Raw genomic sequence first — 13,429 nt, 5'->3', positions numbered from 1 at the left:
CTTGAAAAATTAAGATGCAAACTTTTGTAGATCTTTTACAGCTGGCCCGGCACTTTTAAGTTATATGACCTAATTGTGTTGCAAGTGTCGTAAAACTCTTACTAAAACTCAACTCAACTAGACTGCTGGCCCAAAATATTAATCAAATTGTATTTATAATTAATGGCAATGATACACACAGGATTAAAAAAAACAAAAAACAGTGCAATAAAATATGTCAGATTTGTGAATTACCAAAAGAAGTGAAAATGTAAAACAGTGCGAAATTGTTTTCATGTGCAATTTATTCAATGTGCATTCACTTCTGAATGTGCATGTCACTCTTCATTGTAAAGAAATAATTATTTGTAAATTAATTTCTTTTTTTGTGTGCAATCATCTGAGCTTTGGAATTGGTTAACCCACAGCCACAAACTGAAACAATGCACGCTTGAAAACATCGCTTTTTTTCCTCCAAACTGTCAACCAACCAATTAAACAGACCCCCTCTCCCCCCAGGAGTGAGAAAATGTAACGTCTATTTGTATAGAATACTAGCAATACCTTAACCTACCGTGTCATTTCGGTGTTTATTTGACTTGGAAGTAAACTACTATCGCATTCTTATCGGCCGGTTACTGCTGCCACTCGGCAAAACAGTACTGGTTCAGTGGCTAGAGCAAACAGTCACTGGAAGTCAAAGAGTTAAGACACTGGAAACAGAAAGATAAAAGGTGAGAAGGAAAAAAAAATATCAGTGAAAAAAATGGGAGTAATAAATAATTTAATAATCGATTGGCAGTGGGTTATCTTTGTGTAATAAACACAATCCCATTTGTTTATCGTTAATTCCGGTGTATGTGTAACAATATTATAATCCCCGTCTCTAACAGGACTCGGACAAAACAGGGGTATCGCGTTGGTCCCAGCAGTTTTGTTATAGCTGGGATACACTGGTGATTTGCTCTAGTCCCTTTTCAGTGTTTGCATCTTAAGCTGTCGTTGATCTCTGTGCGTGCGTAACTTTGGAAGCCTTGCCACTACTGTAAAATACTCAACTCGTTCTTCATATTTCACAGTGACACTGGCACAGTGCATACTAAAAGTAAAAGTTTTCGAATGTCTGCAGTGCTTGTGCATTCAATGTTGGTTTTTTTAAATAATGATTTTAAAGTAAAGTGTTGCTGCTTGTCTTGTAGTTGGTTACTTTTTTTAATTTAAAAAATCAGTTTGATCAAATTCTGGTTTGGTATCAAATTTCTCATCTACATGTAGTGGGCTATGTGTATATTTGTATTTTTTCTCTTCCGTTTTTAAATTAAAAATACGATTCATGCCCAGAATGTTTTCATTCTTAACCCTTCCAGCCCCAGCCATTTTTGAGCACTCCCTTACCCCAGTCCCAGCCAACACAGCGGTATTTCAGAGAAACTGGCATGCATTCTATAAAGTGATCTAGTATCTTTGTAATGAGGTTTAGGTAATAAATAACATAGAACAGTGTTCAAGGGTAAATGAATGAATATTATGAAAATTACAGTTTAATTAGGTTCGCTAATTTAGAAAAATGCGCAAAATTGGTACCTCCCGAAACTGAGAATATACACTCTTGGGATGGTGGGAGGTACAAGCTCTGCTGAAAATACATGCGCTTGGGGCTGAGAGGGTTAAGATACCGGTAGTTTAGAAACTTTTGGAAAGCTGAATTTGACCGAAAAAGGGGGATTGAGTTTGTAAGGATGTTAGTAATTCTAAAGCTTGTGTTTATTCCACTTTCAGTTTCACAAAGTGGGTAATTGTTGTTGGTGCTCAGGTGTGGTTTGCCCCTTTTTTTCCAATCAAACATCTATTGTTTTCAGTATTCAGTTTTCTGTAAAGTACTTTTTTTTCCTGTCTACAATTATAATGCAAATCAAATTTATTGAAATGGATTTGGTGAATAAACTTTTTATAATTATCAGCATCATGTGTGAGTGTCAGAGTATGCGATTAGAGAGTGTGTACGTGAGTAGCATGTCGAGTGTGTTTGCTTTCTTCCTTTCGCAGTAAGCTTCATCATCCTCGTCATTGCCTTTCTCACCCTGCACCACCAACAAACACTTTCCACCTTTCTCTATCCTGGGCTAGCCTCTTGATGTTATTCCATGTCTTTTCACTTTTCTTCTGTACATCAATTTCTGTGATTCTTCTCCAGGTTCCACACGGTCTTCCCCTTGATCTTCTCAGTAAGCTTGAATGAAACCATTTGTGAGGCGCCGTGGAAAATCGGTCACATGTTTCAAAAGAAGCAATTTAAAAGATAGACTTGTTGCACGATGCTTTTAAAGTACATTATCTCCAAAGTAAATATAAGGTTACTGATTTGAATTATGATATTTTTAGAAGATGAGATATATATATATATATATATATATATATATATATATATATATATATATATATATAAAAACATTCCAAGTTAGAAACCCCCTCCCCCCTTATGCCCAGTTGTGAGAAATCTTGGTTTGAAGTTGAGACTTTTCATTTTCCCTAGCACAGGTGATGTTAGAAAATCATCCCCTAAAAATACATTATTTCTAGCTGTTTTTCAAGTATGTATTAAATTTTAGAACTTGTAAATCAAAAGATGTTGAAGTTTTAATTATGCACAGATCTCATTTTCTACCAAAAATCTTTCTTTATAACTTTTCAGTTTATTCGGCAATGTCTCAGCTCCAGGGTTAGCGACATGCGATGGATTTTCCTGTGGCACCTCACAGACTCACAGTAGTCACAGTCATAGTTATACTTTTGCTCTTCACGCTGAAGTGAAAGAGAGGAATAATCTAGTTGTCAGAGGCTGCTGTAGTTACTGGCACATATCACCACAAGAAATCTGCTGTCATTTAAAAAAGTGCAGTATATATAGATTATATTACAATTTTACACGAGAGCCGAAGAACTGAGTGTTGCTCCCAAGAAAACCAACTTTTTGTGAAAATCTGATATTAGTGTTCTTAAGAATACAATTTTGATAATTACTTCCCATTATATTTAAAGCAATTGTTTTCTTTGTAACGGCATAAGTTTTTTGGCTTTCCTGTAAAGTTGTAAAAACGGCATATACTGTATTTTTAAAAAGGAAGACAGAAATGTGTTTGCGATATTTAACACTTACGCTTCCAAAAACAACAAGAGTCATCCTGGAATTTTCTGCTTAACCTGTTATGGACAATCGGAGTTGTCCGCATAGAGACATTATTTCGTGGTCCTTTGTCCGTGCCATAACATTAATAGTACGTCCATCTCTGCTCACCCCCCCCCCTCCCTCTCTTCAGAATCTATCCCAGTGTCTGTCTGCTTACAGTCTCCATCATAATCTCGTTGGAGATCCGTCGAACTGGTCTGTACAGAGTAAAATAATAGATGGATAGCTTTTGAATAGCGCTAATCCCTGCTCAACAGCAAGCTCTATGTGCTTCACAATCTATACTATTACCCCAGCAGACCTGAGAGCATCATGAAACAACCTCAACTTCCTGGGAAGCATGCAGTGCAAGCAGCCATTTATAGATGCAAAAACTCTAACATACTGACAAGATCTTTCACCTTCTATGGGTAAAAGAGGGTGTGTCCCTACCAACAGCTTGCTTGTATAACTTTTGATAGACAGTGGAGCTGGGATGCTTTACAAACTGCTCAAGGCATAGGTAGGTCAGTGTGAACGGGAATGGTACATAAAATAGGCTTGAAAAATTAAGATGCAAACTTTTGTAGATCTTTTACAGGGTTTTATTGTTGTAGTTTGTATGCTAAGAATTCACATGTTAATACACGATAATATTTACAGTAAGCAAAGGCATAATATCCACACTCTGTATCACAAAACTTACACTGACATGTCACCATACATACAAATATTACAAAACATAAATGTGAGGCAGCGTGGTGGAATCAGGCTCTCGTCAAAATAATCAAAGTGAAGAAATGCGCATTATTCCGCAAGTTTGTGAATTTTTATCAAATTTTAGATTTTTGTCCCAACACCTTTCAATACATGCCCATTAAAGAACTCATTTCTGGGTGGATTTTTCTGAAAAACCTTAATTAAAGGGGCACAAAATGTAAATTTTCAGTTACCTCGGACTCGTAAACTAAGGAAATAACTAATCTTTGGCGGCCATTTTCTCACTAATTTTACCTCTGAAAACAGGTGACCCCCACCTCCTTCCTTCGCAAATATCTTGACTTGTATTCAAGATAAATGGATATTTTTTCATCCAAATAGAGACGAGTGAACAAGCTTTAAGATGATACCAACAACTCTACATGCCCAAACATCAGAAAAACTGAGTAGCCTACCGGGGTGCTGTAAAAGAGGTTTTTGAATAAGAAAATTTCTCAATTCCATTCCGATAAATTATAAACACCCCCCTCCCCCACCTACCACCCCTTTCAGACTTTCAGTTGGTTTTTTTTTTTTACAGTCATCTTAAAATAAAACTAAGTACACAGCTGGCCTGGTGCACACAGTTGTGACAGATCTGTTTCCGAGGGATGTTTTATCCCTCCTGGCCGTGGGATGTTGTTGTTTTCTTCTCAGTCAGCCGAGGGACGTTTTATCCCTCCCGGCCGCGGGATGTTGTATCACTCTCAGTCAAGGGACGTTTTATCCCTCTCAGTCAAGGGATGTTTTATCCCTCCCGGCCGCGGGATGTTGTTGTATCCCTCTCTGTTTCAGCCGAGGCTGGTCCTGACTGGCGGCAGTGTTGAAGCAGTCCGTCTCCTTCACTCAGGTTTATCTGTCCTCTGGGTCCATATATAGGTCAATTACTTCGTTCTTGCTTTGATCTTTGTTACAAAAAAACCAAACAAAAACAAAACAATAACAAACAATTTAAGTTGGCAGACAGATGAGAGTGATTTGGGCAAAATTGAAAATGCAACACCCAATATATTAAATTCAAGTACTGGGTATGAAACACACATTTTTTTTTCTTCAAATTTCTTTTTTACGTAATTGATTTACCAGAATGAAGTCCACACTATGTTAAAGCACCAAAATGGATAAATTAGAAATATATATATAGAAATATAGAATTATAGAATTTATAGGCTTCCAAAATCATTGAATACTTAAGTTTGATTTTTAAAAAGGAAAGAACTGTTAAGAGCTCCGCTTTGTCATTACATGCAGCACACAAAAGATCAATTTTCTAGCAGGGGAATGTAAAGAAGAAAAAGAAGCAGCCCTGCCCCTTCATGATGAAGACTGTGTTGATGGGGGCTGAAACAATTAAAATGACCAAAGTTCTAACAATAACATACAGTTAAGTGAAATAACACCTTATAAATACCTTACACATCTGAACAGACTGAGCCAACTGAGGAACAGTTGTTGCAAACTACACTAGTCAGAGTGCACAGTCCACGTACCAAATGTGAGGCAGCGTGGTGGAATCAGGCACTCGTCAAAATAATTAAAGTGAACAAACTTACATTTTTTCGCAGGTTTGCGAATTTTTATCAAAATTTTGTTTTTTGGTTCATCACCTTTCATGCCCATTAAATAACTCATTTCTGTTCGGATTTTTCTGAAAAACGTTGATTAAAGGCACAAAAAGCGTAAATTTTCAGTTACCACGGACTCTTAAGCTAAAGGAATAACTAATATTTGGCGGCCATTTTCTCACTAATTTTATTTCTGAAAACAGGTGACCCCCACCTCCTTCATTCACAAATATCTCGACTTGTATTCAAGATAAATGGATATTTTTTCAACCAAATAAAGACAAGTGAACAAGCTTTAAGATGATACCATTAACTCTACATGCCCAAAAATTGACGAGAGCCTGATTCCACCACGCTGCCTCACAAATATTGAGAGATGTTTTGAAATGAAGGCCCTTGCCACCGCACTTGAAGATGAGGAGATTGAGCATGACTATGCGCCAATCTCACGACTTGAAGAACTGGGTGTCTTCAGAGGAAGTGGCAGAACCAGCATGGTAGCGAGGACGGAAAGACGGGCTATTAACCAAATGAATACATGTAGCAGAACGATCAGCAGATGGACTCTGAAGTGGATATTGGAGCGGGAAGTGGAGCACGTAAGGCACTGCCTGGAGTGCTATGATGTTGTTGTTCCCAGGATCAAGTAATCAAGTAAAGTTTTGAAAACATTGTAACAAGACCAGCAAGGTGTGAGGTGTGTGGTGAGTGAAAATAATCAATGGTGGACTCGTTGAGGGAGGGAAAGTGACTTGTAATATTTCATTGGTTGTCATACTATGACTCATAATCTTTTGCTTTCAGTTAGGGTTGTATGTTGTAATAGTAAAGCACTTCTGTGCAATTTGAGGTTAAAAATAACTTTTTTTCTTTTGGTGCAAGTTTAACCCTATCCGTATGCCTCAGGGTCATTTTGTACCCCCGGGGTTGTATTCTTCACATTTTAGAATACTTTTAGCATGAAGATCTCTTTGCAACTTTCAGTATTTCTCAAAAAATCATTTTGACAGACTGCTATGCAAAGCGTACAGATCGGATTTACGAGTAAATTTCCTCTTTGGAAAGTGGTGGCACAGAGTTCCTCACATCGTATGGATACGATAGTAAAACACAACGTACGGATAGGGTTAAAGATTACCTTGGAAATTAACTGTAAAATACATGAAGAGGCAATGCTGACTGGTACTGATGACATTTACTTCATAACAACAGCTTTCTTTTGCTACAAATGGGGGGAGGGGGGGAGGGGATGGAGAGGAAAGAGGGAAAAACAGAGGGATGAAAAGAGGATAACGGACACCAACAGAAAAAGAGAATTATATGTGTCACGGCATGGTGGAATCAGGCGCTCCTCAGTTTTTGGGGATGTGGAGTTATTGGTACCATCTGAAAGCTTGTTCTTTTGCCCATCTATCTTAAATAGTAGTTAAAATATTTGCCATTTAAGGAGGTAGGGGTAGCATGGTTTCAGAGGTAAAATTATCAAGAAAATGGCCGCTAAAGTTTGCTAACTTCTATAGCCTGAGAGTCCCTGACAACTGAAAACTGACATATTTTTTGCCATTAATCAACGTTTTTCAGTAAAATATATTCAAATGGAAATGTATTTTACATGGACATAAAAAGTGTTGAGCCAAAAAACAGAAATTCAATAAAAATTGCCAAACTGAAGGAAAAATACCTGTTTCTTTAATTTCATTATTTTGACGAGCGCCTGATTTTACCACGATGCCTCACATATTGTAAAAATCATCAAGGAAACGGGCTGAAGGTTACAGACAATGTGGTTTTAATTAACTCTTCCCACTCACATGCCTGGGCTTTCACTGCTCAGTTTCACTAGAAGACTTGGATTTTGCCGTGACTGACCGTCACAAAGGCAGTTGGACTCAGTCCTCGTTTCTCAAGTTCTTCTTTCACTTTTTCTCGAGGCTCTAAGTAATGCTGAAGGGATTGAAAAAAAATGTGTGAAATTGAATAGGTTTAGCGCTCTTTGCAACACTCTACTCTAAGGTTATTTAAGAGACTGGACCTTTATTAGATTCAATTTTCATCTCCGATAAGACCAAGCTGAATGAGAAAATTCATGTAAAAAGCTGAGCTGAGACTTGAACCCTCCAATCCGCAATATCAGGACTACACATCAAATGGTCTGCTAACCACTAGACTATCTATTACACCTCTGGTGCTGACCAGGACATGACAAGGACATGTGGTTACTTGAGGGAGGCATTGCGCTGCCAAGAGCGAAATGCTCGCAGCTAAAGGGATTTGAAAACAACAACAACAACAACCTATTACACCACCTCGGGATGGAGGGCACTTAATGATGTTTTGTTTTAGTAGAGGTTTTACGGTGCTCCCAACTGCATAAGGTCATATGAGCGCCAGAAGATTAGAGGTGTTACAAGAGAGTAACAAACATAGAAAAAGAAGAAGGGGAGATAAGGAAGATACATAGTTGATAGGAAAGAAGAAGCAAACCACACCAGAGCACCCGCCAACCACCCACACTTAATGATGATGATGATGATTTGGTCCCAAGACAGAAAATTCCACGAATAAGAAGCTTGTGAGGATGAAACAAAACACCTTAATTTTACAATTGTATTGTTATAGACCCCAGAATCTTGAGGTGAACCGTAGCAAGATACAGAAACAGAGCACACCGAATCGTAGTCCCTCTGTCCTCAACAAACAAAGAGGTGAAGGCTCACTACTCACCTCACACGAGAGCATCTTGAAGGTTCCCCAATGGATGCCGATGGACGTCTGGGACTGGAGGTCAACGTGGATGTCCACCGCATGTTCTGGGTCCACGTGCTGGGGGGACAGAAAATCCCTGTGGAAATGATTGCAATGTCCGTTAGAAAAACAAGGACTTGAATTTTAGTAGTAGAGGGTTTTACGGCACTCGCAACTGCATAAGGTCATAAGAGCGCCAAGGGGTGGGTGTCAACAGAGAAGTCTTTACAGGGAATCAGACTAACTCTGCTCACTTCTCTAGCTTCAACAGCACAAAGTCTGCTTCGACTATCAAGGCACCCCTGAAATAGCAGGTCACAAGAGAGTGACAAACATACAAAAGAAGTAGAGGAAAATGACAATAGTAAGGATCAGGAAAGAAAAAGCAGCAGTTCCCTGTTGTAAATCAGGCACAGTTATGAGCGTGACATGAATCAGCCCATTTACAATTCTACTGTGCATGAACCAGAAATGTCACCCCTCTGGGAATGTCCTAAAGACACTACAGTCAGTGGCACTGCCCGGGGGGGGGGGGGGGAGGAGGGGGTGTTGAATTTTTAAAATCCTCTAAACATAACAAACTCTAAACTCTGTATGCTCAACAAAGAGGATAACAAAATCTGCTGTAGTAGTGCCTTTCATCCCCTGCACCTGAAAGTTCAACTTTCACCTACTCTACCTTGGCTTTGTACAAAGAGATATTAATGGCAGAAAGTTGAAAGTGGAGCATTTTTAGACGACTTGAAGTTAGAAAAGACAATTGGCACATGAGCAAGGTGGAACATGAAAGAGAGATAGAGAGAAAGAAGTTGGGGGGGAAAGGAGGTCTCCTTACCTAGAGTTGAGTCTGGGGGGCTGCAGAGGACACCATATTGGCCCCTAAATGTTTTACTATGTGTGCGTGTTCGCTATGTGCATACTGTTAACTGTTCTTAGATACCCGTAGTTATTTATAATTTATCCACTGACTGTCATTACTATAGATATTATAATTACAGCCTACACGCAATAATCCCAGTCCTCCATGCTGGGTCACATTTTGTTGTTGTTAAAAGGTTAGGCTGGTGAGCGGGTGTAATAAGACAGTCACCTGGGACAGTATGCACCAATAGGAATCGTGGATAAGTGGAAGGGGCCATAGCGTTTCCCAATCTGTTTGAAGGCTTCACAGTAGCCCGAGTCTCCAACAAAATGGAACTTGTGTTTGTGACCCAGAATGCACCAGCTCGCCCACAGGGTCTGTAGATTGGTGAAAAGGAACACGGTGCTACTGCGGCTTCGTGAATTGAAAGACAAAATTTTAAAAAGACAGAGATTTGTCACGATGTGGTGGAATCAGGCGCTCATCATTTTTATGGGGTATATTGAGTTATTGGTATAATCTGAGAGCCTGTTTAATTGCATTGCATTGAGGGGGAAAAAAATTATCTTGAAAAAAAAAGACAAATGATTAGATATTGAAGCTGGGGATGGTCACCTGATGTCAAAGGTAATATTAGCGAGTAAATGGCCGCCAAAGTTTGGTGACTCCCAAAGCAGTGGTGTCTTTAGAAACTGCAAATTTACACTTTCTTGTGCCTTTGATAAATTATTTTTTCGGTAAACATGCAGGAATGTGTTTTAAATGGACATAAAAAGGCGTTGTGCCCAAAATTTTAAAAATCGATACAAAAAAATGGTCCAGTGGGCAGAAAAATGCAGTGTTTTTCTATTTAACTAATTTGACGAGAGCTTGAGTTCACCGTGATATCACACAAATAAGAAAATTTGGTTCACAGAAAACAATAAAAGAAAACTAGTTCAAGACTTGCGTCTGAAGTGATTTCTATAGCATTATCTTAAATGACTCTACATATATATAATATTAATATTATACATTATTATTATATATATCTGTTCATATATATCTGTTCAACTAAGGCAAGAAATCCCCCCCCCCCCCCACCCACACGACCCACAGAAAGAGAAATGCTACCTTTGTTATCCCTGCAGGAAAAGACAAAGATTTCCTAATTTCCGACATTTTATTAACTAATATTCAGCAGGAACAATGAAGGACTGCGTCAAGGGGAAGACCGCGTGGAACCTGGAGAAGAATCACAGAAATCGATGTACAGAAAAGTGGGAAGACATGGAATAACATCAAGAGGCTAGCCCAGGATAGAGAAAGGTGGAAGGTGTTTGCCCGTGGTGCAGGGTGAGAAAGGCAATGATGATGATGATGATTAAGGCTAATGTATTACAACTAACTATAATGTTTCACCTTATTGTCGTCGATGGCCGTCCTCTTGCTCCAGTGCTGGCTCGGCGTACACACAAACCTCACATCCCCATCGGGCCCGGGATACACATGCTCCTCCCACCAAGAAAGCTCCACCACGTTCTGACAGCCGCTCTGCGACATCCACTGCTTCAGGCCCATCGGCACAAACCACTGCAGCCCCACACCAAATCTGTCAACACGACACTCTTCATGAATACAAAAATAAGATTTTGGTGCTTCAGTTTGAATTAGTTGTTCACAAAACTAGCATCAGAAAAATAGAAAATTGGCATTTTTGCCTGACCATGTGGTGGATGTTTTCTATTCCTTGTTTTTAGCTAAAGTTTAGGTCTTTGTCTATCAAAATTAGATGCATTGAGAATTTTTTTTTTTTACAGTGGAATCCATATTCATTATTATCATCATGTTGAGCACCTATGAGATATCGATGGAATTAACCCCCCCCCCCGAAAATGTAGAATACAAAATACAGACATGATTTACATCTTCTTTGGCATAATACCATGGTCAGTGGTTTAGCAGTTGGGTGTTTTGCTTTCACATGAAAAAGACATTAGTTCAATTTTGTGTGAGATTAAGTTTCACCAAGTATCTCAGTATTCTTAGTCTTTGTGTTAGAACGTTCTATGCCTCTCAGCCTAGGTAAGCCCTCAGTCTTTCTGTTGGGATGTTTTATCACTCCGTTTCACACAAAATTCTAGTTACCACAATAGGAATTCAAATCCCCATCCCCCCCCCTCTTTATTCTGTGCATTGCAACTTCCCAAAATAGGAAATCTGCATTATAAGAGGCAGAAATTCTGCGGTCCGATGAAGTTAAATATGTGTTATCACTGATCAGGGTTTTCCTGTAGGATTACATACTTACTTTGCATTGAGAGCTGAGACAGTGCCGTAGTCGAGGTGGTCGTAGTGATTGTGGCTGATAACGACACAGTCCACACGAGGCAACTCTTCGACAGTGCAGGGCACAGGACGGAATCTCTTAGTGCCGAACCATTGTGTCGGGGAACATCGCTCGCTGAAAATTGGGTCAGTTAAAACAGTGATGCCATCAAACTGGAGCAAGGAGGAGGCGTGTCCGATCCACAGGTGCCTGATGCCAGTCTCAGGTGATGAATTAAACACTGAGAAATCTGGTTTCAGTACTGGTAGAGTCTCATCTAAAACCTGAACAGCAGAAAAAAAAACATTTTAAAATCTTTGTTTCTTAATTATGTCACTGTTGGCTTATGGCCTCCCAGGAAGTTGAGATTGTTTCAGAACGCTTTCAGGTCTGCTGGGAATATATTTATATATATATATTCTTAAGTACATAGTTTGCTGTTGAATGTGTGCTACACAAATAAATGCTATCTCTATTATGATCATTATTATTAGAACTATTTTTACTGCTGAAGATAATACATGTCCACACAGAGCTAGAACACACCTTCTATATTTCCAAAAGTCTACAATGCAGAGATGAAAGGTAAATAAGTCAGCAAAGGAACTATTTGAATCAAACTAAAAATTTTACCAAAGTGACACAAGAAGAACATATATAACACATAAACCTTAAAAAGTTTTAAAAAATAGCAATGAATTAACAATTAAACTAATTTAAGGTGCTTCTACTTTTCTAATTTTAGCCTACCTCTTTCTTTGGGATCCCAGAGCGATCTTTGCGAGTGACGATGAATTTTAAAAGTCCACCCACTGTAGGTTTACGCCATGTATTCCATGGGTTTTGATATCGTCCATTGTGAAATATTGGTTTGGAAAATTCTTCACTGTCAGAATCATGTCCTGAAGATGCTGCCATTATATTATATCTCTGGAATCTACAATTCAAACAGAGAAAATAACAATTCAGTACTTGTCATTGAAATCGTTTACACGACAACATAAGATAAGTGACATTACGACTTACGTTGATCTTTTTCTCAGGTCCGGAACTTCTTTACGGTTGAGTTTTTTCACTCCCCCAACTAGGCCGATATCAACTCATCAATAGCCTACTAAGTTACTTTGGAATCCTATTTATAACGAGAGGGAGGGGACCGGTACGAAATGTCCGTTATAGCAGGATTTTCGTTGTAAGGGAGGAATCCTAATAAATTTAAAGGAAATTTAAAGTAGGCCTATAATCTATGAGTTTGGTGTTCTGTTTAACTTTACTTCTCTTAGTCTTTGTTATCTCCTCGCATGATAATTTTGTTCTATTAGACCTCAAGGTTTTACTTATGAAAAACTGAATCAGGTTTCTTTCTCTAAGTATATCAAGATTTTAATAGATCTAGATCTAGATATCTAGACAGATCTACTTTAATTTTACACTTTACTGTCTTTACTACACTGTCATTTCTGACACAAACAGTAATTCAGACATCTCTCGTTTTTCTTTTACGTAACCATTTCCTCAATGACTCAATGTCATTATGTCATGTACCGTTGAGCCTGACTGTTCTGCTTTATTTTGTTGTTTAGTTTTCCCCCACAATATTGACTAGTTGGGCAGCCTCCGTTCTTCGAAAGACAACAATATAATCCTGTCCGCAAGTCTGGATCGATAACAACAACAACAAGACAGGCCTTCAAGTCCGGAAATTCCCGTTGGTTTGTTTATAAAATCTAGTAGAGCTCTTCAACAAATGAAAAAGTGTAAAGTCGAATCACCAGTTTTGCATTAAAACCTTTTCGCTATTTTACCACTGAAATAATTATTTTATATTTTACACAGCGCCAGTTCAATTATTTCTACTGGCTATTTAATTATTTCCACTAGCTGCCACTGGGGAAATAAAGCGCTTCAGTATCTTAGATTTCAGTCTATGCCAAAAGTGAAGTACAAATTTCCATCTGGTTGGCGGGAGAAAAAAAGGACGCAACATCCAACTAGGAATCGCAACCACAGTTTTTCAGTTTAAAATCTATTTAAGTCTATTGCTT

The 13,429-nt window shown here is 38.6% G+C and overlaps 1 protein-coding gene across 3 annotated transcripts; it reads right to left on the bottom strand.

Annotated features, from left to right (window-relative positions):
- Nucleotides 1–4,429: 4,429 nt before the first annotated feature.
- Nucleotides 4,430–13,097, bottom strand: LOC101848436 (N-acyl-phosphatidylethanolamine-hydrolyzing phospholipase D). Of its 3 annotated transcripts, none has more exons than XM_035970020.1 (8): nt 12,411–13,097; nt 12,135–12,321; nt 11,367–11,668; nt 10,478–10,667; nt 9,305–9,453; nt 8,194–8,311; nt 7,281–7,413; nt 4,430–4,809 (listed from the first exon to the last, which is right to left on the bottom strand). In XM_035970020.1, the coding sequence occupies exons 2-7, from the start codon at nt 12,300–12,302 to the stop codon at nt 7,309–7,311; spliced, it is 1,032 nt and encodes a 343-aa protein (XP_035825913.1). In that variant the 5' UTR covers nt 12,303–12,321; nt 12,411–13,097; the 3' UTR covers nt 4,430–4,809; nt 7,281–7,308. The 3 variants fall into 3 exon arrangements, with proteins under 3 accessions (XP_035825913.1, XP_005099391.1, XP_005099390.1); XM_005099334.2 differs by having other exon boundaries at nt 12,893–13,097; XM_005099333.2 differs by having other exon boundaries at nt 12,930–13,097.
- Between the last annotated feature and the right edge of the window lie 332 nt (nt 13,098–13,429).

This window comes from Aplysia californica, unplaced genomic scaffold (genome assembly GCF_000002075.1).
Source record: "Aplysia californica isolate F4 #8 unplaced genomic scaffold, AplCal3.0 scaffold00210, whole genome shotgun sequence".
NCBI classification, from domain to species: domain Eukaryota; kingdom Metazoa; phylum Mollusca; class Gastropoda; order Aplysiida; family Aplysiidae; genus Aplysia; species Aplysia californica.
The sequence above is the reverse complement of the archived record's forward strand: the minus strand, read 5'-3'. Positions and strand labels throughout refer to the sequence as shown.

Excerpts from the sequence above, each read along its gene's own strand:
- LOC101848436 (XM_035970020.1), bottom strand. The coding sequence starts at position 12,302 with ATGGCAGCATCTTCAGGACATGATTCTGACAGTGAAGAATTTTCCAAA. Across the intron at positions 11,669-12,134 it reads CTGGGATCCCAAAGAAAGAG|GTTTTAGATGAGACTCTACC; the intron begins GTAGGCTAAAAT and ends TCTGCTGTTCAG. Across the intron at positions 7,414-8,193 it reads TCAAGATGCTCTCGTGTGAG|CATTACTTAGAGCCTCGAGA; the intron begins GTGAGTAGTGAG and ends CAATCCCTTCAG.